The 21,986-nt window shown below is 47.2% G+C and overlaps 3 protein-coding genes and 1 long non-coding RNA gene across 11 annotated transcripts in view; 2 read left to right on the top strand and 2 right to left on the bottom strand.

Moving 5' to 3' along the window:
* TRIM66 (tripartite motif containing 66) overlaps positions 1-12,301 on the bottom strand; it is a 67,210-nt gene extending 54,909 nt beyond the window's left edge. Inside the window, 2 exon segments of the mRNA XM_082341407.1 lie at positions 3,124-3,195; positions 11,549-12,301. Of these exon segments, the coding sequence (XP_082197533.1) occupies positions 3,124-3,195; positions 11,549-11,780 (304 nt within the window). The 5' untranslated portion in view covers positions 11,781-12,301.
* RPL27A (ribosomal protein L27a) lies at positions 5,861-8,802 on the top strand (the record flags this gene model as incomplete). Its single annotated transcript, XM_082342181.1, is given in 6 exon segments — positions 5,861-5,867; positions 6,310-6,329; positions 6,763-6,838; positions 7,514-7,527; positions 7,530-7,688; positions 8,630-8,802. Coding segments are annotated over 6 exon segments (405 nt in total). The 3' UTR covers positions 8,759-8,802.
* LOC309605642 lies at positions 12,065-16,271 on the top strand. The gene is made up of 2 exons (XR_014231468.1): positions 12,065-12,134; positions 12,295-16,271. It is a non-coding gene; the product is annotated as an uncharacterized lncRNA (long non-coding RNA).
* Positions 15,983-21,986, bottom strand: part of DENND2B (DENN domain containing 2B) — a 151,948-nt gene continuing 145,944 nt past the window's right edge. For 5 of the 8 annotated variants that reach the window (XM_082341415.1, XM_082341417.1, XM_082341416.1 and 2 more), the window contains 4 exons: positions 20,689-20,866; positions 20,364-20,405; positions 19,268-19,379; positions 17,388-18,514 (listed from right to left, as the gene is read on the bottom strand). In XM_082341415.1, the coding sequence (XP_082197541.1) occupies positions 18,111-18,514; positions 19,268-19,379; positions 20,364-20,405; positions 20,689-20,866 (736 nt within the window). In that variant the 3' untranslated portion in view covers positions 17,388-18,110. The other 3 variants (XM_082341419.1, XM_082341420.1, XM_082341421.1) reach the window with 2 other exon arrangements.

Below are 21,986 nucleotides of genomic sequence, written 5' to 3'. Positions count from 1 at the left end.
GAGCAATTGAATTAACTCTATGAGGGTAAAGGTTAAATTAAAGGCACAGCAATGGGTCTCTGATTTGAGGAGAAGGGGGGAAGGTCAAATGATCTCTTTTTTATCCCCTTCCTCCTTTTCACCATAACTTAGCTCTTCCCTCTCCTTCCTATCTCCCCTGACCTGGGAAAGTGAAGGGGATAGTTTGGCAGAATGTACTTAAGCCAGGAGTAGCCAATTCAAATGCCTCCAGGGGACAGCCATATAAAGAGTGTGGGTCCAGTGTTGCCAAGTCTTAGTTTTTTCAAAATACCAGAAATCCGGATTTTTATTTAAATTTTTAAACGTTGGCAACCAATTAAATTTTTAAAAACATAAGAAAACAGCATGAGTCAAACAGAATATACCAGCAATCAGTTCTGCTTTAAGTCATGAAGAGACCTGAACTAAATGAAACATCAAGTGAAAGACTGGAAGGACGGACAGGAAACCTCACCTATATTACCTTGCTTACAAACCACCTCCTTTAATATCCCACACCCAGATGTGAGAGAAGGGAGATATTAACTGGGTTTCTGTAACCTTGCCAAGGAATAACAGAGCAGGTCATTGCATGCCACATTGGGAGTTAGAATTTCAAAGATTGTTTGCATGGGTAGTACAGAACAAATTATCATCAAAATTGTACACATTTTAGGGGAAAAAATGGGAGGGAGAAACACCAAGTAATGGGAGAGCACCTACTCTAATGCTAGACTGTGTTGAATGTGATATATTATTTGTTTGTTTACTTGTTCACTGCCTGTTTTAGACACAGTCCTAGGTCAGGACTTTGTCTTTCTTGTTCACCATGGTACCTTCCCCTCTTTGCCTGGCACCTATATATAGTGCCTGAACATAGCACGCACTCAATAAATATTTCTAAAATGAACAAATGAATCTCAGTATTTTTTCACTATACAGACAAGAAAACTAAGACTCAAAGAGAATATGCTACTTGTTCAAAATCATTCAGCTAGTGAAAACAGAGGTAGGAAATGAACCAAAATTTTTGTGTTCTTTCCATGAATTTTATCATCTAAAATTAAATTAAAACCGAGGAGCAGTTCAATTTGTTGTGCTATTGGATGAACTGCCCTCAAAGATCCTGGCATTCCTCCCTTCACATTCTGCTATTCTGAGTTTAATGGCAGCGGGGTTTTCCATCCTAGCTTCCAACAAAGCTGTTAGGAATGCATTTGCCACGTAGTACAATGAGACTTTTGAAAATCTATCCAACACAGAAAGGAAGGACTCTTAGTCCTCGAGTTATATTTATTTTTACTTTGTAATGAAGAAAATCTTGTGTGGTCCTATGAATTTTCCCCTAAATGCCATATTGCCGTATATCAAAAACTACTGATAAAAGCAAAAACAAAACAAAACAAACAAACAAAAACCCTGAACCTGGTGTAGTTTAAATTGGAAACTATACATGCTGCTGGTGCATAAATTGGTACAGGTACAATCCATTTGGAAAAAAAAAAAAAATATATATATATATATATATATATATATATAGCAACATAAAATGAATCATAAAAATGTTTATACCCTATAATACAGTAATCTCACTCCTGGGAATTTATCCTAGACAAGTTATTCAACAGAAGAAGAAAAAAGCCACATATACACAAATGTTCACTGCATCATTTTCTCCAATAGCAAAGAACACAATGAGAACAAGAAAAAAAAATACATGAGAAAATGGCTTAGTAAATTACAGTACGTGCTGAAGATAAATTACTCTTCAGCTGTTAAAAATAATAATCATGGATACTGGGTAGTGATACAGAAAAAAATGTAATAGTATTAAACAAAAAGCAGAATACAAAAGGATTTGCACACTATGATCATCAGCTTTGAAGATAGCTACGTCTAGATGTAAATAAAAACTGAAAGGTAATATTCAGACATGAAAACAGCATTGTAAGGTATTATAATTTGAGATGTTTACACTTATTTTTTTCAAAATTTTCTTTAATGTTTTACTGTCTTTTCTATTACATATAAGTTTTAAAATTCCTTCTGAAGTAAATTTGGATTTCTGAGTTTTTCTCAAATTCTCACTTAGAAAAGACATCCTGACTCTTCCCATCTTAAATTAAGAATCTTCTACTTGAAAAAGGAAAGCAACATAATATTTCCAAATGTCCAAGTCTAAAGGTGGAGAGCAAGAAAACAAGGCTGGGTGCCCCCATGCTGTTGCTGCTGTCTGAAGGACTGCTGATGAAGTCAGGCACCCAGAGAGGAGAGGAAGAGAGAGGGACCACCAGGGCCCTCTTCAGGGTGGCAGTATGTTTACAAGGCCACCTGGAGAGAGGGCTGAGGGAGCAAAAAGGTCAGCACTGCATATACCTGCCTCACCAGGCTGCTGCCTGGCTTCCTCTCCCTTCTGCTCATTTCACAGGCATTTTTCTGAGGCCCTGACCCTCTGGGGGAGCCCAGATGTCTGAGATATCACAAGGCCATGCTTTACTTTAGAAGAGATGCCACAGAGAAAGAGGCCTCTTACGGGTCATGTCCACCATCACATCCCGTGTGCCTGGCGAGGAGGGACAGATCACCTAGTGCCTCATGTCTGGCTGCTACTTAACTTTGTATATACAGAATTCAGCTTTGTTTGCTCTCTCAGAGCTGGCTGACCCACAGTGACAAACCCCACAGGAGCCTTACGTTAAAGCTACATGATTTCCTCGGGAAGAAGAGGGAGCTGGCTAGAAAACCAAAACCAGACAACTGTCCAGGGCACTCCCCCTACCCTGGAGATCAAACCACCAATGAGGAGAATGTTCGGTGAGCACAGAACCCAACACAGAGTGCTAGTCCGCTCAGGGAGGCCTTCCATTCAGAAGGATGGCCTGAAGGATAGGATGTAGCCCCTCTGTAACCAAGGAACCTGACAAAACTATCCAGAAGCAGTGTCCCATCAACCAGGCTCTACCTCCATGCCCTGGGCAGTCTTGGTCCTTACTTCAGTCCCTATTTACTAGACACCTGAAGGTAACCGTTCATTCCCAAAACTCTGCCCAGCTTACCTCCATTCACAGACCATCTTCCCAAGGGTAGTTTCTAGGTAGCTCAGTTCATCACTTGTGCACTTACTGGCCAGTTTTGATGTCAAATAGAGGACGATCTCTTCCCAGGCCTTGCCCCCAACTCTCAAGGCCTCTCTTTCTGCTGGTAACAGACAATATGTGATTAAGGACTGAAGGAGTGATGAAGCCCATAATGCTGTGAGGTCAGAGGGGGAGGAGTCGCTAAGGTAAAAGCAGGAGATCCGGAGAAAAAAGACTAAAGGCTAGGCCCAGGCTCTATATCTTAGCAGCTCTATAGCCTCTGGCAAGTCAGTCAACCTTCTGTGCCTCAACTCTCTCATCCATAAAATGGGGCTAGTAGAGTTGACCACTCAGGCAGACACATTTTGTAAACTGCAAGGTGTATTTGGTTATTCTCACTGTGGGCTGGAGTGTTCTGGGAACACTCCAGAAGAAGAAGAATATAAGGTAGGGCTTAAAGGTTGAGGAAGCTTCGGGACATCTGGTCAGAAAGAAGATGAGTACTCCAGGCATGAGAAATGGCACTAGCACAGGAAAAAAGGTAGAAGGGATGCACCAAGTTTGGCTGCAGTAGAAAGCTTGTGTAGGGAAGAAGCTGAGGTTAGTTTGGAAAGGCAAGTGGGCTGTATTCTGTTGGTAATAGGGAGCTATCAGACTTTTTGATCAAGTAAGTGAAAGGATGAGAGTCATGTTTTAGGAAGATCAACCTGACAGAGGTGTGAAGGACAGAGGGATGGGAGGAGGGTTAGAATACAGGCAGGGTGATCACAGGAGGGTGTTGAACTCCAGATAAGAGATAAGATGAGGGCTTTAATGAAGGCTATGGCACGAGGGCTAAAAAGGAGAAAGCAGATTTGAGAGATAGGTATAGAAAAACGGACACGGTGACAGCGTATTAGAGGAAAAGAATGCTTGGGGACAATTTTCAAGTCTCCCTGACATCACTATCTGGGTGGACAAGGCTGCTCACCAAGCTATAGAATAAAGAAGGCACCAGAGAACTGGGAAGATCAAAGTCTTTGGATATGTCTATCTAGGATGTCTTAGAATGTCCAAGGAATACTAACCAGAAATTAAGTGAATATACGAGTCTGGAGCTCAGCAACAGAGATGTGAATTGAAGTCACCCAAGATGAGTTCACCCAAGAACACTGCATACTAGGAAAAGTTAAGAGAGGCAAGGACAGAAGGTTGAAGAACACCAACACTTAAATGGTGGACAAATTTAGAAGAACCTGAAAGGAAGACAGAGAAGTAGCCAGAAAGACAGGAGGAAGGCAAGAGATTAGCTAGAAAAAGAAGTCAAATGGGTAAAGTACAACAGAGAATAAGTGGTATGAAGAGTACATTCAATTCGGTGTTTAGTTAATTGATGACCTCGGTAAGAGCAATTTCATTGAAATAACGAGGCTGAGAGCTAGACTGCAGTGCATTAAACAATGAATGAATTAGCAAATGGACAGGATTTGTTGACTATTCTTTTGGGGAGCTTGGCTGAAAAGGAAAGAGCAAGGGTAATAAATAGAAACAGGGAGAATTTAGGATATTTTAGCTAAAATGTATTTTAGCTGAAGGGAACAAGGCACAGAAAATACACCCAAACACACACTGAGTAACTGAGGGAATGTGATCTTGAACACTGGTTGAGACTTAAGACGGAAAGGATGTCTCTTGCACTTTAGTTTAGAAAGGGAGGTGAGGGTAGGTGCATTCATTCACTTAACGATCAACTGTTGAACATGTACCACATGCCAGGAGCTAGGAGTCCATGGATAAAAGAAAGTAATCCTCCAGCCTTTAAGAAATTTGGTCTAGTAGGAAAGACAAATGTGGATCAACAATTACATAAGAGCTCTGTACTAGATTTTGAGGTGGGACAGTGGGGGAAGGTGAGCCACTATGGCTGAATGGGTCAGAGAAGTATTACAAGAGGAGACCCTTGCATAGGGTCCAGAATGAGCAGGGGCTCTCTGGTCCAGGAGAGGAGGGGGTCACGGGCATGCCAAGTAGGTTGCAGTGAAAATTAAAACGTGGCGGGTAGAAGATTTACAGGGTCTGGAGAATAAAGAATCCTAAAGCGACCAGGCGTAGAGGTCCCTGAACTGAGATTGTTCAAACTGAGGACGCCCGGGACGATGGCACAAGAGCAAAGGAGAAAGGAAGACCTTGAGCCCACTCAGTAGTGTGGGTGAGCAGGTCCCAGAAGGTGGTAGAGACATCTAGAAAGACTTTAAAGGGAGCAGGAAGAGACATCGGGTGGGCACACAGGGTCAAATAGGGCCTTGCGGTTTCTCACTGCGGCCAGGGGACAAGCAAGCAACCGCTACCGCCCGGGCCGAGCCGACCACCAAAAACAGCGAGACGCATGGGGCTGCTCAGCATGCGGCAGTTGGTGAGCAGCAGAGGAATACAGCGTCCCCTTCAAACTCCTGGGCCGTGGCCCCTGGAAAACCGCCCGGCCCACCTGGACCGCAGCTGCGTGCACTACAGCGTCCCAAGCCCCGCCTTCCGCGCCAGCGCTCCGCCTCCGAGCCCGAGCGCACGCTGGACAGCACGGAGAAGGCTCTCGGCCCCCGCAGCCTCCGGAACAACGCTATGACGGAAAGTTCACCCCACAGGAAGAGGAAACAGCAAATCCTGCAGCCGCTCAAGACCCGCGACGCCAAAAAAGCTCCGCCCGCGGCCCGGCCTCCGGACCGGAAGTGAGGCGATTGGCTCCGCCCCCGAGCTCGATAGCTCGCGAGACTTTGCAGAGCCCTTCCTTTTTCGTATCGGTCGCTGACATGGTAGGTGATTTTTCTAATGCGTCCGCATAGTTGCTGGCCTAGGCCGCGAGCTTTACTCACCTTGCACCCCAGCCACCTACTCCCGAGCTTGGCCCGGTTCTCCAGGCCGCGCATGGCCAGCCGCAGGGCGGGGTAGCCGGCGTGGGTCCGGGGCGGGGCGAGGAGCCTGGGGCCGCGTGTTCATCCTGGGGTTCGGTTTCTCGAGACACGCGGTCCGGGGTGTCCGGGCGCCTCCCTGATGAGGCCGCACGGCCCCGGGCCAAGCCGTAACCTCGACTTTGCTGAAGGCGCAACAAAGCACATCCTTGACCCCTAGGCCTACAGGCCACTCACAGACTGGCACGCTTCGCCCCCTGCCCCTCTTCCCTTAGGCCTTATCACTAAGCATCTTTTCCCACACAGCCATCCAGACTAAGGAAGACCCGGAAACTTAGGGGCCACGTGAGCCACGGCCACGGCCGCATCGGTAAGTGCTGTCTCCCCATCCTGGTCGGCCTTGGGCTATCTCTGCACGGCGCTAGCTTGTCAGGAAGTAGGTAGCTTAGAGAAGTGGGTTAGTCAGAGCTCTGTGCAGTCGAGTTGGATTGAATTTGATCATTAGCTGTTGGCTTTTTCTTTGAGAATTCTCTAGTGTTCCAGTTTTAGAGAATTTCACATCAGTTGGGGGTTTGGAAATTGAGCGGGGTCCAGTATTGAATTGGTTGAAGGCATGGAGTACTGTGTTAGTGTTGTGATGTGGAACACTGTAAAGTGATGATTATCCCAGAGTCTTGAAGGAACAGCATTGCTGGAAGAGGTATGAAGCAAAGGTACAGAAGTATGGGGAAATGCTTTTGCGAGAAGTAACATCGAGGGGTTGGAGAAGGCTGTTTTAGCCATGTAGCTTTGTGTTCCTGCAGGCAAACACCGGAAGCACCCGGGAGGCCGCGGTAATGCTGGTGGCATGCATCACCACAGGATCAACTTCGACAAATAGTGAGTGTTTTTTGGACTCTGCCTTTACTGACACTGACAGCTTTGGATTTAGGGGTAGAGGGTAGTTAACATCTTCAACGGGAAGCAAGCCTCTTACCACTCAGAAACCTTGCCTGTGGCTGGGTTTTGTCAAGTTAATATTTGATGTGAACTGAGAACTTGTCACCGAGGCTAGAGTCACGCTTGGGTATCGGCTATTGCCTTAGTGTGCTAGAGTCCTCGAAGAGAAACTGCTGACCTTATTCACTGGCTGTGGCCCTCATGGCATAGTCAGTCACCGGGTTAGTGACATGCATCATATTGACTTACACAACTGTTAGATCCATTTAACGCCCACAAATTAGGGGGGGTTGTATTTTAACTATTTGTTTAGGAGACCTGTGTTACAGGAGTGTGGAGAAGCTGTCAAGTGACCTGAATCCTAGTCTTGGCACTGCCTCTGACCTTCTCAGTGACTTACTCTGGTTCCATGGAATAAGGCTAGTCTTTTTCACCTGATAGTCTTTGGTGGCTTTTTAAAGATTTGTTTTATTCGAGAAGTGGAGTACCTGCTGTGTCACTCTTCTGCATGAGTGAACAACGTACACTGTAATGGGGGGAGATGGACTGTGGAGATGGTAAACATAGCTTCTTAGTTGGAGTGAGGTAATGGAAATGGTTGCCTTCTTTTCCCAGTCACCCAGGATACTTTGGGAAAGTTGGTATGAGGCATTACCACTTAAAGAGGAACCAGAGCTTCTGCCCAACTGTCAACCTTGATAAATTGTGGACCTTGGTCAGTGAGCAGACACGGGTAAATGCTGCCAAGAACAAGACTGGAGCTGCTCCGATCATTGATGTGGTGCGATCGGTGAGTGAATTGAATATTTTTTGCCTTTATGTGGACCCTTGCCTCTCAAAATTCTGGATAATATACTTGCACCTGAAGTCTGTACCCAGCTGCCTACTAGACAATTCCACTTTCCGTAGCATTTCCACGGGTACTTACTGACCAAAATTGAACTCTTGTTCAATTGTGATTCATGCAAAACATTTGAAGAGTAATTCTTCCACTCCCTCGTTCATTTACTTCGTTTTTCACTTGAACATTTTCCAATCAGTTATCTTATTCCTAGTGTTAGTGCCCTGATTTGTATGGGTTTCTCACCTGAACTATTGGTAGTGATTTAGGTCAGCTAGCTCTGGTCTGTTTTACACAAGACTGCATGAGGCACAGCCCTTGACCCTTTATGTTTCTTACAGAATAAAATCTTAATATGTTCAGTTGTTATTTAAGGCCTGACATTATCTGAAGAGAACCCCCCCCCCCCCCCAAAAAAAAGGCATTTTGTTTATCATTAGGAGTTCTGGTCCTTGTGTCAGCCTTACCCCCTGTGGGTATGGAGGTGGTGGGAATCCTGAGGGGGCTTTCAGTAAAGTTTTAAAATTCCCTTTCTCAGCCTCTTCTTTGAGCATTTCTGATGACCATGACTTCTTGGAGCATTGCTGGAAATGTGATTTTCCTTTTTTGCTTATCAAGTCGTAACTGAATAGGAGAAAGGGATTTGAGCTCTGCCCGAGACTAGAGTCACATCCTGACAGCTCTTGTCCTGGTGTGCTAGAGTCCTCGGAGAGAATCTGCTGGTCTTGATTCACTGGCGAGGGCAGTCAGTGCCCCCGGGAGTGCCCAGATCAGAAACATGCCCTCCCTGGCTCCTAGATGGAGTGGCTTGGTAGGCATCTTTCTTCCTACCCATCACGGAGTTGGTGACTGCCACGGTGCATTATAAACCCTTTTCTCTGTTCTTCTAGGGTTACTACAAAGTTCTGGGGAAGGGAAAGCTCCCAAAGCAGCCTGTCATCGTGAAGGCCAAATTCTTCAGCAGAAGAGCTGAGGAGAAGATTAAGGGTGTCGGTGGGGCTTGTGTCCTGGTAGCTTGAAGCCACATGGTGGGATTCATTAAATGATAAGCGCTTTTCTCTTCTGGTCTGAGTGAGGGTTCTTTGGCACTTTTACCTCCCTACCTGTACAGAAACCCACCTAACAGGTTCTAGGAGTAAGGGTGTGAGGACCTGGGCTCTGCTACGAACTCCCCTCAAAGTATGGAAGAGATGGCACCAACACTTAGAATAAGGCCTTGGCTGGTTACCTAATTTGAGGCTTCTCACTCACAAAGAATGATACCTGTTGATAATGTATATATCGTATCATTGAAAGGCCTATTGGCATTGTATGCTCTGAATTTATAAAGGAGTGGGAGAATGTGCCCTTAATTGTTCCATGGGGCTCAAGGGGGGGAAACTCATGATCTTTACAAGATTTTGATGAGTCGTATTGGCAAGATGAGTCAGTGGTAGGATAGAAGTGGTTCTTTGGAACTTACTTCCTCAGTCTAAGGTTCTTCCACCTGGCTTCCTCATCTCAGACCAAACCATTCTGGTCATAATCAAAATGTTGGAATGGGGCCCAACAGGCTGAATTTTAAACACACCAGGGCTTTTATACATCAGAGTGGTTTGGATTCTAGAAAGCAGTTGTCAGGATTTATGTGTCCCTGTGCATAGGAGTCTTAATGTTCAAAGAAATAACGTCATGAAATGCTAATGATTTTCCTTCCAGTGTGAAATGTATCTAATAGAGAAATTTGGGGAATGCTAAAGGCCAGAAACCAGAATCAGGTTTTCTAGGGTTTGTTACCTCCTGCAAAACCAAGATGAGCAATGCTTGTGTGCAGATAGGACTCTCTTAGGTCTTGGTAAATTATAATTTGCTATAGTTTTCCAAGCTTTTGAAAGTTTTTTGACCCATAATAGAACTTGCAGGCTAGAACCCTGACCAAAGAATAGTTAAGATGGCACTTACTTAAGCCTACTGAAACTCTACTTACGTGTTTAGTTTGGTAGAGGGTGGTTTCTGTATTGCTTTGTGGGATCATAAATGGACTGGGAACTATGACTTTCTGTGAGAGTAATTTGTCATGACAGCCTTCAGAAGATACTGGGGATGGTCAAATGTAAGGAAGCACAGGGAAGGAAATGTAATTGATTTGTATAATGGAGAGTTAAAGATGTCAGGAAGGCACTCAGTTGGATAAGCGAATAACTGGATCATTTACATCTTCTGCTGATACTGGTGAAGAAGGGTAAAAATCGGTTTTCCCTTAATGTCTATTGGAGGACTTATAATAGGGAAGCTTTGATGCCTTCTAGACACTGAAGGTACAGAAATATGTAAATACAGTGTCTTAAGATTCAGGCCGGATTTGAAATTTATATCTAAATCTAATAGCTGTGTGACTTAGGCTTAGTCCAGTTTTCTCATCTTTAAATTTAGGTAAACGTACCTACTTGAGGATTGTGTGGATTAAGTGAAATGGAAAGCATTTACTAAATTTTTGTGTTTAGCTCTTAGTAACTAGCATGTAAGTGAACCATTATTACCCGAGCAGACAAGTCAGTTAACCTTGGTGTGATTCAGTCAATGGGAAAGTGGTCTTAAACACAGGAAAGAGCAAACATGCATTTAGGAAACCCAGTTTGGAAAGGTTAGGCAAGTTGGGAGGTGTTTTATGGGAGATGAGCCTGGAGCGAACAGGTATTCTGGCCCGGCTGTAGTTTAGGCACAAGGCTACAGTGGAAGGCTGGAGGCGGGACCATGAGGATGGAAGACAGGATTCAGAAGACAGAAGGGACAGACAGGACTTGGTGACTGAATTGGGGTGGGGCTGGCAGCAAAATATGGTTCAGGGGGAGGATAGGTGGTCAGTAGTCCCTTTATGGCTAGCTTCTTCCAAGGTTTCATTGTTAGAACCTTCCAGCATAACTATCCTGAAACTGGATGGGATAATGCTCATCCCAATCCTATATGGAGGTGCTGCTGTTGGACATGCATGCTAAATATGAAAGTCAGTCACTAGTACAGCCATTCTGAATAGGGAGGATACCTCAAATACCATCTCCAAGCCTGGAGAGTATAGCTACTGATCTGTGTGAGCTGCCATGTTCCGGCTTGCTCGCTCACCATTATCTACAGGTAATAACTGGGCAGATGCTCTGATTACTCCCAGGTAATACTGTTGCCAAAGGAAGCTGGGTTACTGGTGAAAAGCCAAACATGTTCCAAGATAATGGAGGACACGGACCTAGAGCAACCGCTTATCTTTCATAGGACCTAAGGCAAACCTTACGCTTTGATTTTATATCTATCATCTGAGAGTGAAACGTGCCAATGCTGAAATACAAAATATAGCCGATGCATAGGAAAAGCTCATGCATGAGACTGTCAAGCTTTGATTAGCTTGTCCGGTAGGCACAGACCCATACTGCCACTGCCTCTTTAGTGGCCGATGATAAGTGCACGGTGTTGATGAGATTCTCCCATGTAGGGGGAGCAGGTGCCCCCTAACTCAGGTTAACGGCTAAATTTTCTATAAGCTTGAATTGCTAAGGATATTTCTAGCCTAATAATATAGCCTAATAATGTATGTGCTTTAAATACATTGTTACTCAAACCTCGGAGCTGCCGCTGTAACTTCCAATTTATGGGAAATGTCCGCCACATAATTAATTTGCAAAAGCCCTCATTGTCAAAACCAGCTAAATAGGATTTTAACTTTTCAATTCAAATAAACATTACTATTCGATGGCTAACTAGCCCAGTAGCAGCCAGCCCGGGATGAAAAGCAGCCAAAGGCGTGCGCCATCGGCGGGAGGCAGGCAGCACTCGCCTACCTGCGCTGCGGGGCGGGAGGTTACCGGGATACCGGCGGCTGGAGCCCTGCGGAGGCTGGCGCCCCAGCGGCCGCTCTCGTTGGTCCCTGCCGCCTGACGTCCTTGGCGCCCTCAAACCGTCCGCACCGCACAGCCGCTCTCCTCTTCCCCGCCCCTGAGCCACTTCCGGAGGGTGTGAGGTTCTGGTTCCGGCGTCACTTTGATCTCTGTCCCACCCGACGGCCGGAAGCATGATCAGCGCCGGTCCACCATTTCCGGTAGGGGCGGGGCCGGGCCCGTGGCATGCGGACGAGGCGGGAGGTTTAACCCGGCCAGGGTCCAAGTGAGGCGTGGTGGGCGGAAAGCCCAGGTCGCCAGCCTCGCCGCACTTAATTTCCGCCTTGGCCGCGCGGAAGAAGAGATGTGGCCTTTCGATGCACTTTCACACTTTCAAGATGGGAATTTCCATATCAGATTACGTTGCCGTTAAAAGATAATGAGTGTTTGAGGTACTTTGGAATTAAAAAAAAAAAAAAAAAAGCTTGTACGTGCATGGGAAGGTTCTGGAAGAACAACGCAGAAGGGATTTCCTCATGAGTTTTGGGAGGTGAGGAAGATGATGTATGCTTTGGTACAGTTTTGAGTTTCTTCCTTAACCAAATGCATATTACTTTCACGTTAAAAAGCAATCTAAATAGACAACTTTAATAGTTATGGTGGGGGCTTCCCTGGTGGCGCAGTGGTTGAGAGTCTGCCTGCCAATGCAGGGCACACGGGTTCGAGCCCTGGTCTGGGAAGATCCCACATGCCGCGGAGCAACTAGGCCCGTGAGCCACAACTACTGAGCCTGCGTGTCTGGAGCCTGTGCGCCACGACAGTGAGAGGCCCGCGCACTGCGATAAAGGGTGGCCCCCGCTCGCCACAACTAGAGAAGACCCTCGCACAGAAATGAAGACCCAACACAGCCAAAAATAAATAAAATAAATTAAAAAAAAAATAGTTATGGTGGCTTGTCAGTGCTGCAAAGTAATATTTTCTCTTATTCTAGAACTTCATGACCTTTTAAAATTACACCCACCCCCATAGGCAAGTAAATTCAAGATGTTTTGGAATGCCACATTGTGTGGCTCTAGAAACTAATTTTGTGTGTCGCCCCTAGGAAGAATATAGGTTAAATGTATGTTTCATTTCTGGCTCTGTTTTGCAGTCCAGTTTTTGTGTTACTTTCATTTCCACTTAAAGTTGGTTTAAAAAAAAAATACCCTACTTATGTATCCTTATAAATCAGACCTTTGGGGTACAAGGTGAGTTATAAGTCTATTTGCAAAATGAAGGGTATTATTTTTAACAAAATTTAAACTGATCTGTGATATAATTAGAATAATTTTCTTGGGGTCCTAATTCCACATACCATCCAATGTGAACCACAGTTGCTTTCCAAGAGCATTCCAAAATATTGCCTTTAAAAAGCCCATACTTCTCATTTCAACATTGTGTTTACCAGAGCATGGTAATTTACTGAAAAGAGCATTTAGAAAGATGTAATGGCGCAATCTGCCCTGCTGTAAAAGTTACCAGACTGATTACTGGAGAAAACCCCAGGGCCTTTCTTAACTCCAAAATGGAGGAGGGCTGACAGTTCATAGGCGCTGGGACTTCTGGTAGAGGAGACAGCATTGCGCTGCCCCTGAGCAATTTCCCAGAAAGGCACTGTCTAAGCACCGTTATTTTCGGTAGTGGCGACACCATCCTCGGGGGGCTGGGGCGCATTTTGTAAAGGTACGGGAGCATTTTTGGTCACAATTATGGAAGGGAAGCAACCAGATATGCTTGATGTCCTGCAATGTATGGGTTGATTCTAAACCAGGGGTCCGCGGTCTGTTAGGAACTGGGCCGTACAGCAGGAGGGGAGCAGTGGGCAAGTGAGTGAAGCTGCCTCTGCTGCTCCCCATCACTCACGTTACTGCCCGGACAACCCCCCAGCCCCACCCCTTGCCTGGAAAAACTGTCTTCCGTGACACCGGTCCCTGGTGCCAAAAAGGCTGGCGACCGCTGCTCTAAACAGCAAAGGAAAACCTAGCTTACAACCTACCTTCATTTTACACACAATCAAAATCAAAAAGATGTGTTATTGGTTTTTTGTGTTTGTTTTTGTTTTTTTTTTGTAGTTTTCATAATACTTCTCAGTTTTCCAGGATTCCAACTATTGTTTAAATCAGGGGAAGCTCAAAATGTGTTTTGTTTAGAATATTGCCCAAAATTGTTCATTTCAGAAAACTCTCTTACCAAGTGGTTAACACCCACTTAGTAGAATCTGAGTTGCTAATTCAACACACCTTTTCTGCATGTGTAGCTGTTGCATTCACAGTAATTGTGTACAGGTGTAAGCATCTGACTTAATTATATCTTCTAATACAGTTGTGCCCAAGCATTCACGTATTTAAGTACATGTTATTTTATGACAGAATACTTTTCCTTTTATTTCTCCCCTTTTATATTATGGTTAAGACTATATTACAGTTAAGATGTGTTTAGGTACGTTACATTATCTATGAATTTCATTTCAGGATAGTAAAAGGGGGAGTTAACAGTATTTGCTATAGAGGAAGAGTGTTGCATCTGCTAGGATTGAGAACCATCAGTTTAGGTGTCCAGAGATCACGTGAAAGCAGAACTTGGAAAGAAGCCCTAAATACTTTTTGTCAACCCCAAACCAGGCCCCCTGGACACACCCTCCTCTACCTTCCAGATGAGACTTCTGTGCCTCACCCATAGCAGTCACTGTATGGGCCCTTGCAGCCCATTCCAAGCCATTGTGTCCCAGTATCAGTTTTCTAGATTGGGATGAGAGCTGTGGCCATGGGAGGAGGTGGGAACCCCTAGGGTTAAAATGCAGTGTATTTTAAAGCTACATAAAAGTTACAGATTTTTAAAAGTAATAATTTACACCTATATATCTTGTGATCTGATCACATGTCTGAGGATTCTGTGGAGCCACATTAAAAAAGAGAGGGAGGGCTTCCCAGGTGGCGCAGTGGTTGAGAATCTGCCTGCCAATGCAGGGGACACGGGTTCGAGCCCTGGTCGGGGAAGATCCCACATGCCGCGGAGCAACTGGGCCCGTGAGCCACAAGTACTGAGCCTGCGCGTCTGGAGCCTGTGCTCCGCAACAAGAGAGGCCGCGACAGTGAGAGGCCCGCACACCGCGATGAAGAGTGGCCCCCGCTCGCCGCAACTAGAGAAAGCCCTCGCACAGAAACGAAGACCCAACACAGCCAAAAATAAATAAATTAATTAATTAAAAAAAAAAAGAGAGAGGGAGAGGAAAGGAGAAAGAAATAGCACCTTTTGTAAACTATTATTTTATTAAGGAATCCACTTCTATGACTCATGAAGCCCAGGCTGAGTTAACAGTGACAAGTTCTGGAGGTAACGATACCCTACTCTGGACTTTCCAGTTATAACCACTGTCTTCTCTCTCTACCTCAGCTGAAAACCCAGACTACTCATGAGGCCTCAATCCCTGCCCTCCTATTCCTGGAAGATGCCAAACCCAACTATGTAAGAGGCTTTCTCAGAGGAGAAGACGAATTTGTCTTCCCAGAAGACAAACCCTCTACTTTGCTTTATGAGACAGACAGCAACCCCAAACCACGGACAGGTTGGGACCTGTGCAGGGCTCAGTGGAGATGGGGAAAAGAAGGAAAGGGGATTCAGGAAGGGATCATCTCCTGTTTAACAAGCAGGCTAGGGTAGAAGGACAGGAAAACTTCACTCTATGATTCAAATCCACCAAACTCAAAGCCAATACCAATGAAGAGACTTCCAGCTTAATGCCTCATCCTGTGAATTTTCAAGGTCTCAGCTCTGTGAAGGCCTTGGGTGAGTGGAAAGCCTAAGCCACCCATATTCCCCACCTTGCTTCTCTCCTTGCTTTTCCAAGGAATATAGCAGAATTTTCTATATGCACACCTACACTTGCAATGGTAAAAAAACTTCACAGACTGACATGGAAGAGCCATAGACAATGGGCCAGGGCTATAAGCAAGCCCTGGATTGGCTTTAGCTGGGCTTGACTCCACCAGTGTTAGGATACCCAATGATGTCTTAAGGGCTTCATACTGAATAGGAAAATGTCAAGATTCACCTAATAGTGGAGCCAAGGGGCAATGAACATTCTCTCCATCACTGGAAACACATAGAATCTGAACAGTTAGCTGTTGGAGAGGGAAGCTGAGCTAGAGCAATGATTAGGTATCTTCTAAGAGCAGTCATACAGCTCAGGCCAGAGAACTCAATTTCAGGGGAGGTCAGTGACCCACACTAAATCTAAACTCTTAATTAAATCAAGTACTCAGTTCCCTGCATGAAGGTGTTTCATCCCTGATTGGCCTGCCTCAGCCCATCCCCCTGGAGAGAGAACTCTAGATAATAAAGCCAAGAAACACATGGGGCTCTGGGCCCAAACAACTATACACTGTTTATTGAGAACACCCGTAGATGATGGGAAGGAGGGATGCCCTGTACCGCATCATGGCCACCACTGAGTGGGAGCCGGGCCCAGAGGACACTAGCAGAGCTGGGGGGTGGGCTTCCCATGACTCACTGACCATCACAAAGGTGGGAGGAATAGGAGAAGGCCAGGCCCAAGAGCCTGGTACCATGCTGCAAATGGGGGTTGATTGGCCTTTGCCTTTCAAAAACAGAGGATTAGGGGAGGGGGACTACTAGAAAAAAATAGAAACTCTAAGATTAAAAAAAAATAGTCCTGTACATAACAAGACAGCATCTGCTCTCCAGGGCCCGAGACTGGCAGCAGGGGCCTTAGGCAGGCAGGCCAGGAGCCTCCAGGGGAAGATCAGTGGTTCGGCTGAGACAGTCAGCTGCACATAATTGGCCAGTCACCAGCACCCAGCAAAACTTCATCCATGCTCGGGCAGGGCAGGAAAGCACCCGGCCTCTTGGGAATATACAAATATTTACCGGATTCTCTTTGCTTGTTACAAAAACAGATAAGAAAGCTTACAGCAGATTATTTACAAACAGTATCCTGGGATATTGTGAAGGCAGAGGTGGGCTGGCTTGGGGGGTGGGGTCTGTGGGGGCAGAGCAGCCATAGCAGCCCAGAGGGTCCAAGGCCGGGCCCCTCCCCAGGCTCCAGGCTCTGCAGGCACTGGACTCTGTCACTGGGAAAGGGGCTTAATTCTTCTTGTGGAGGAACTTCATTTTGTTGCCTGTGGGCCAGAGGAGGGCAAGAGTGAGAACATTTCAGTATCATCTCTTCCAACAGCCCTGACCCTCTCAGTGGGAGAGAAGGATTAGAAAGACTGGATTACAGCTAGATATGATCCAGGATGGTGAAAACACTCTAGAGCTCTAATTAGAGCACTGGTATTAATCATGTATGGCTTTGGGCAAGCCATTTAACTTCTTCAGTCTCAATTTTCCTTTTAAAGTGAGACATGCTATGATTCTGTGATTTAGTTGGCTGAGCTCTTTGAAGGGCACTCTGGTGCTGCCACTTTTGTAGTAGACCCCTTATAGCCTCGAGGAGAGCTCACTGGTCCTAATGGCCCTTGTGCTCACTCAGGAAGAAACGCACCCAGAAAGACCTGACCTAGGTGAGGCTTTATGAGATCTCTTCCTGTTCTGTCTACAGCCCCGATATAAATACCCACTGGCATTGGTTTAGAGTAGTTTGGGGTACAGATTCCCCCAGTCCCTCCCTTCTTGCTGAATATGTCTCATTAGTGACAAAGCTACTTACCCAAACCGCGGAGAAACTTGTTCATTCCACTCTGCTCAGTGTCTGGCAGTTCCTCTAAATACTGCTCCACTCGCTGCTCAAAGAGGCCTGGGGAAGAGAAGAAACAGGAACAGGGAAGAGAACAGTCATAGGAGGGAGGGAAGGGGAGGCCTCCTGGAGGGGGACCAAAGGGCACAGATCCCAAAAAGGGGGAAACCAAAGATCTGCAATTATAACTTATAAGAGCATCCTACCAGAATTCAGACTGGCTCATCAAAACTATTATTAATGACATCTCACTGTGTTCACTGCTGATGGCAAGAGCCCCTTGCCTCCCAGTGCACGTTCCTGAGCCGCATTATGGCGAGGATGCCACTCCTCGTATCAGAGCTGCCCCCAAGTGGACACCTTCTCCAGCTCCTTTTAGACCACTCTACCATGTTGTTTCAAAAGGTCTGTTACACTAAATGGACAGTATTAGTGGGCAGAAGAAATAATAACCCTGAGGTTAGAAAGGTCTTGATGAGATGAAAAAGCCCTAGAGTGAGCAGAGCTGATGAAATAACAGAGATAAGATAACCTTTGTGCTCTGAGGGCAGACTGTCACCAACCTAAGACAGAGAGCTAGCTCAGTTCTCTTCAAGGGCTTTCTCAACCCTGGATTCTCAGGACTCCCTAAACTGCACAGTCTGGTCTTTTTCTCTGAGTAAGGAAGGACCTGTGAATGCGGGGATAGGTGGGGATAAGCCCCACTCTTGCCACGTGGCTCCAGCCTGTGCCCAGCCTTGTGAATGCACGTACTGGGGCAGGAGGAGAAAGTGCCCTTGGCAGTCTCTCTCAGAAGAAAAGGGATGTTAGGAGGCCTGCCCTGGCTAATAACTCAAGAGCTTCCTGATGGGAGCTCACCAGTGCCTGGCTACTCAGCCCTGCGGGTAGCAGAAACGTTGGAGGACGCCTGACATCCCCCCAGAACCCCCCACCCCAGGCTCTTCTGGCCTTACCCTTTGCCCGACACTTTCTTAGCTCCCTGTCTTGGATGAAGCCAGCAAACATCTGAGACTCCATAAAAACTTCAAGAAAACGGCGGATGCTTTTGGAGGCCACAGACTTGCGGAAGGCCTCTCGCTGAAAGGCCCTCTCCCCCTTCTCACTCTGGGTCAGGAAGAGGGAGTAGTGCCCAACAGTCTCCACAAAGAACCGGATAAACACCTCTGACACCAGCCCATTGAGGGTATTACATTCTGGAAGAGAAGAGAAAATCTTTGAGGTTCAGGTCAAGAGCCTGCATCCCCAGCCTCCAGCTGGTGGTGTCTCCCTCTCCTCGACGGAACTCCAGCCAGAACCACTTCTCTGTTCTTGAAACCTTAGCTCTTGTGCTCCCAGGCTTGTAACTAGCTCCTGAGCCAGGAGGTCGGAAACTGTGCTCTGAACACGGAAGCTGGGGAATACTTGCTGGATGAATGAGAATGGAGATTAGAGACCAGAGCGCCACTCCCCACACCCCTCAAGCTCGGTGGTTTCCCTGGCTTCACAGGAAGAGGAAGTTCCCTCCATCTCCTGCAGCGGCTCAAGGCAGGGCCTGAGAGGGAGGAATAACTAGTGTCCTGTCAGCGAGAAGAGTCTTTGCGGTTGCCAACTGTCTTTAGGGTTTTTCTCCCCAAACTTCCTGAGGTAGAGAATTAGAGGCAAGAGGTAGCTCTGTAGCCTGGGCCACCCTAGAAGCAGCCCCGATGTTGTCTAAGTTTCTGAACTCCCTCTGATAAGATACTACACTACTTCTCTCCCCTCAGACCCAGTCAAGCCACAACTCCTAGAACCACACTAGTGGGGCTAGAGAATTCTAGGCTAAAGTGAGACCAAGGTCCTATACCTGAGCTTCACTAGCCAGAAGGGTCTGGTGCATAGAATCAGGGTCCAAGCCCCATGAGGCCCAGGCCCAGAGCAGAGGGAGTCTGGGACCAGAACTGATTCTGCCTGGGGCAAGCCTCACTCACCATCATCGGAGTCGCTGTCAGAGTCCTGGGAGATCAGTTCATTCTTCCTCTCTAGAGCCTGCTCCAGAGCCGCCTGTAACTTCCTAGGTAACAACGTGTCCTCGTCATCCATCTGCAGGAGAAGGAAACCGCACAGTGACACTGACTGAGCACTTAACTTTGTGCCAGCCCTGTTTGAAGAGCTTGAATATATCATCTCATTTCATTCTCCCAAGAACCCTGATACTATTATCAACCTCATTTTAAGATGAGAAGCTGAGGCTCAGAGAGAGGTTAAGAAACTTGTCCAAGGTCACAAAGATAAAAAGCGGTGGAGCGGGTGGCATTCACTGCCCAGGACCAACAGGGGCTCCTACCCCAGCACCACGATGAAGTCTCCCCATTTCCTCCATCTTCGGCTCCAGGGGGGGAAGCATGGTTGGCTGGGGGAGGGGAGACTGTGGCCCAGCCTGTGTCTCAGGCGTGAGGCGAGGCTGTTGTGCCTGTCTCTGTATTCTGGTTCAGTGTCTGCATCGTGACGCTTCGTACCCAGGAGTCGTAGCTCTGTCAGTGGTGTGTAACAGACTACATTCCCAAAGGCTACGGCATTGGGTTGTGTTCCTTTATAGAGAGCCAGGAGGATTTCCACCACTAACAGAGGCTTTTTGAAGTTGACAATGATTGCAAACCTTTACATTCCGCCGCATTCTGTGTGTCATGTATAATCCTCCAGCAACATTTCAAGGCAGGTGTTATCACCATGCGTGTTTTAGAGATGAGAATTCTGGTTCAGAGAAGTTCAGAGGCCTGTTCAAGATCATGTGTCTCAAAGGGGGCAGAGGGCAGAGGTCAAGCCTTTGGATCCAGGCCATGTTCTTCACACACCCACACTGCCTTCCAGAAGCTGATGATGCCGACCAGAACAGCAGATCCTGCTGAGGTCAAGACTTCTCAGACCAGCTTCTTTCTACCCTTGTCTGTCCTGTGAATGTGGAACCCAGAGGGCTCAACAATCAGGCTGTGAAGGTGGAGTCGTGTGTGTGACAGTGCTGGGTGCTCTGCATCAAACAAGCACCCACCCTGGGTCAGGCCATGCTCTGCAGCGTCCCACTCTTACCTGTCGGATGAATCGGTCAGACCCCAGATTCACCATCAGTGCCTGAGAAAGAGTCACGAGGGACAGTGATTCAGGATATGAATCCCTGCAGTGCCCTTCCCAGGCCTCCAGCCCTCCTGGATTCCCAGGGTCAGATAACAGGAATAACTCCAGCCAGGGAAAGACCTCCCAAGGAGAAAGGATAAGAGCTGGGTACACAAAGGAGAAGATCCCAGCAGCCTCCGCGCCACCCCCATCCCTCCTGGGGGTTTCTGTTCCTTCTGTCCCTTCCTTCCTCCACACCAACCCCCCCACCTCCCCACCACTGGCTCCCCAGGTGGCCCACCTCCTCCACAGGCAGCTCCTTCAGTTTGGGGAGGGAGCTGGAGAGCAGACCAACCAGGAAGGGGGTGGGACAGCAGACGATGTCAATCATGGAGGCCGGGAGGACAGGAATGAAGGTGTGCTGCCAGGAGAAGGGGTAGAGCAAGGCCACCACCGCATGGGAGCAGCTGGATAGGGTACTGGCAGACAGACAGACAGACAAAGCACTGAGCCCAGGCCCAGCACCTTCGGGGAAGGGGCGTTACAGCCTGCTGGGCCAGACTCAGGACATCCTTTCATGTTAAAACTCCCAGTGCCACAAAAATGCTAAGGAGCCTTGGGCCTGGGTCTGACCTTGCAGACTGGTAAAGTTCCCACATTCCCACTGCTCGGGACCTCAGGGACAATGGCGCTACCCTCTTTGGTGGCTCTACCTAGGAACAGTCATAAAGGTACATAGCAACACTTGAACACACATACACACCCCCAAGAGCCACCCAAATGCACAGGTGGGCCTGACCTAGTGTGGGAGTATCAGCTCAGGCCAGGGAGTACAAAGGTAACCTGAGCAAGGGTTGATCACAAATTCATAGTAAGAGCTGGAAGGTCATCTTATCAGGTCCACATGTTACAGCTGGGGCCATTGATACCCAGGGTCAGTCTGGTCATAAGTGGCACACCTGGGACACAACCAGTTTTCCTGTCTCCCAGCCCAGTGTTACTTCTACCATTCTTCCTCTCTATCCGTTCCTCCCTCTCCTAATTGGAAAAAGCGGTCTGACTGAGGACCACTGACTGAGGTGAGGCTGGCACCATTCTTAACCACTCCCATCTGTCCTCTCATGCTCGAAAAAATAGCCAGAGGTCTCAGTGGGGTCACCCTTCTCTTGGCCTAGAGGGGGGCTCCAGGCCTCCAGCACCACAGGGCTGGTTGGCCAAGCAGAACGACCAACGGGCGACTGGAAGGACAATCTCCCCGACGCTAAGCAGAAGGCACAGAAGTGAGTGCTGAGGGAGAGTGTGGGTCACCGGTCAACACAGGAGACACACCTGGCTTTAACCATCCACCCGTCAGGAGAGGGGTCAAAGGCACTCCCCTAAGGGCCACATTACATATGAGGAGACAGAGGCCCAGAGTCAAGTTCATTCTCAAGCCTGCCTTTCCCACCCTGTCTCTCCGCATCTATTGGTCCCACGTGTTAGCTATGAAAGCCCTGGGCTCCACTTGATCAGCTCCAGCAGGGACTCTCACCCTTTCATGACTAATGCCCACCAGTCAGAGAACATGGTTCCAACCCATGACAGAAACACCCCTCTTTT

Source organism: Balaenoptera borealis (assembly GCF_965194805.1).
Source record: "Balaenoptera borealis genome assembly, chromosome: 11".
Taxonomy (NCBI): Eukaryota; Metazoa; Chordata; class Mammalia; order Artiodactyla; family Balaenopteridae; genus Balaenoptera; species Balaenoptera borealis.
The sequence above is the reverse complement of the archived record's forward strand: the minus strand, read 5'-3'. Positions and strand labels throughout refer to the sequence as shown.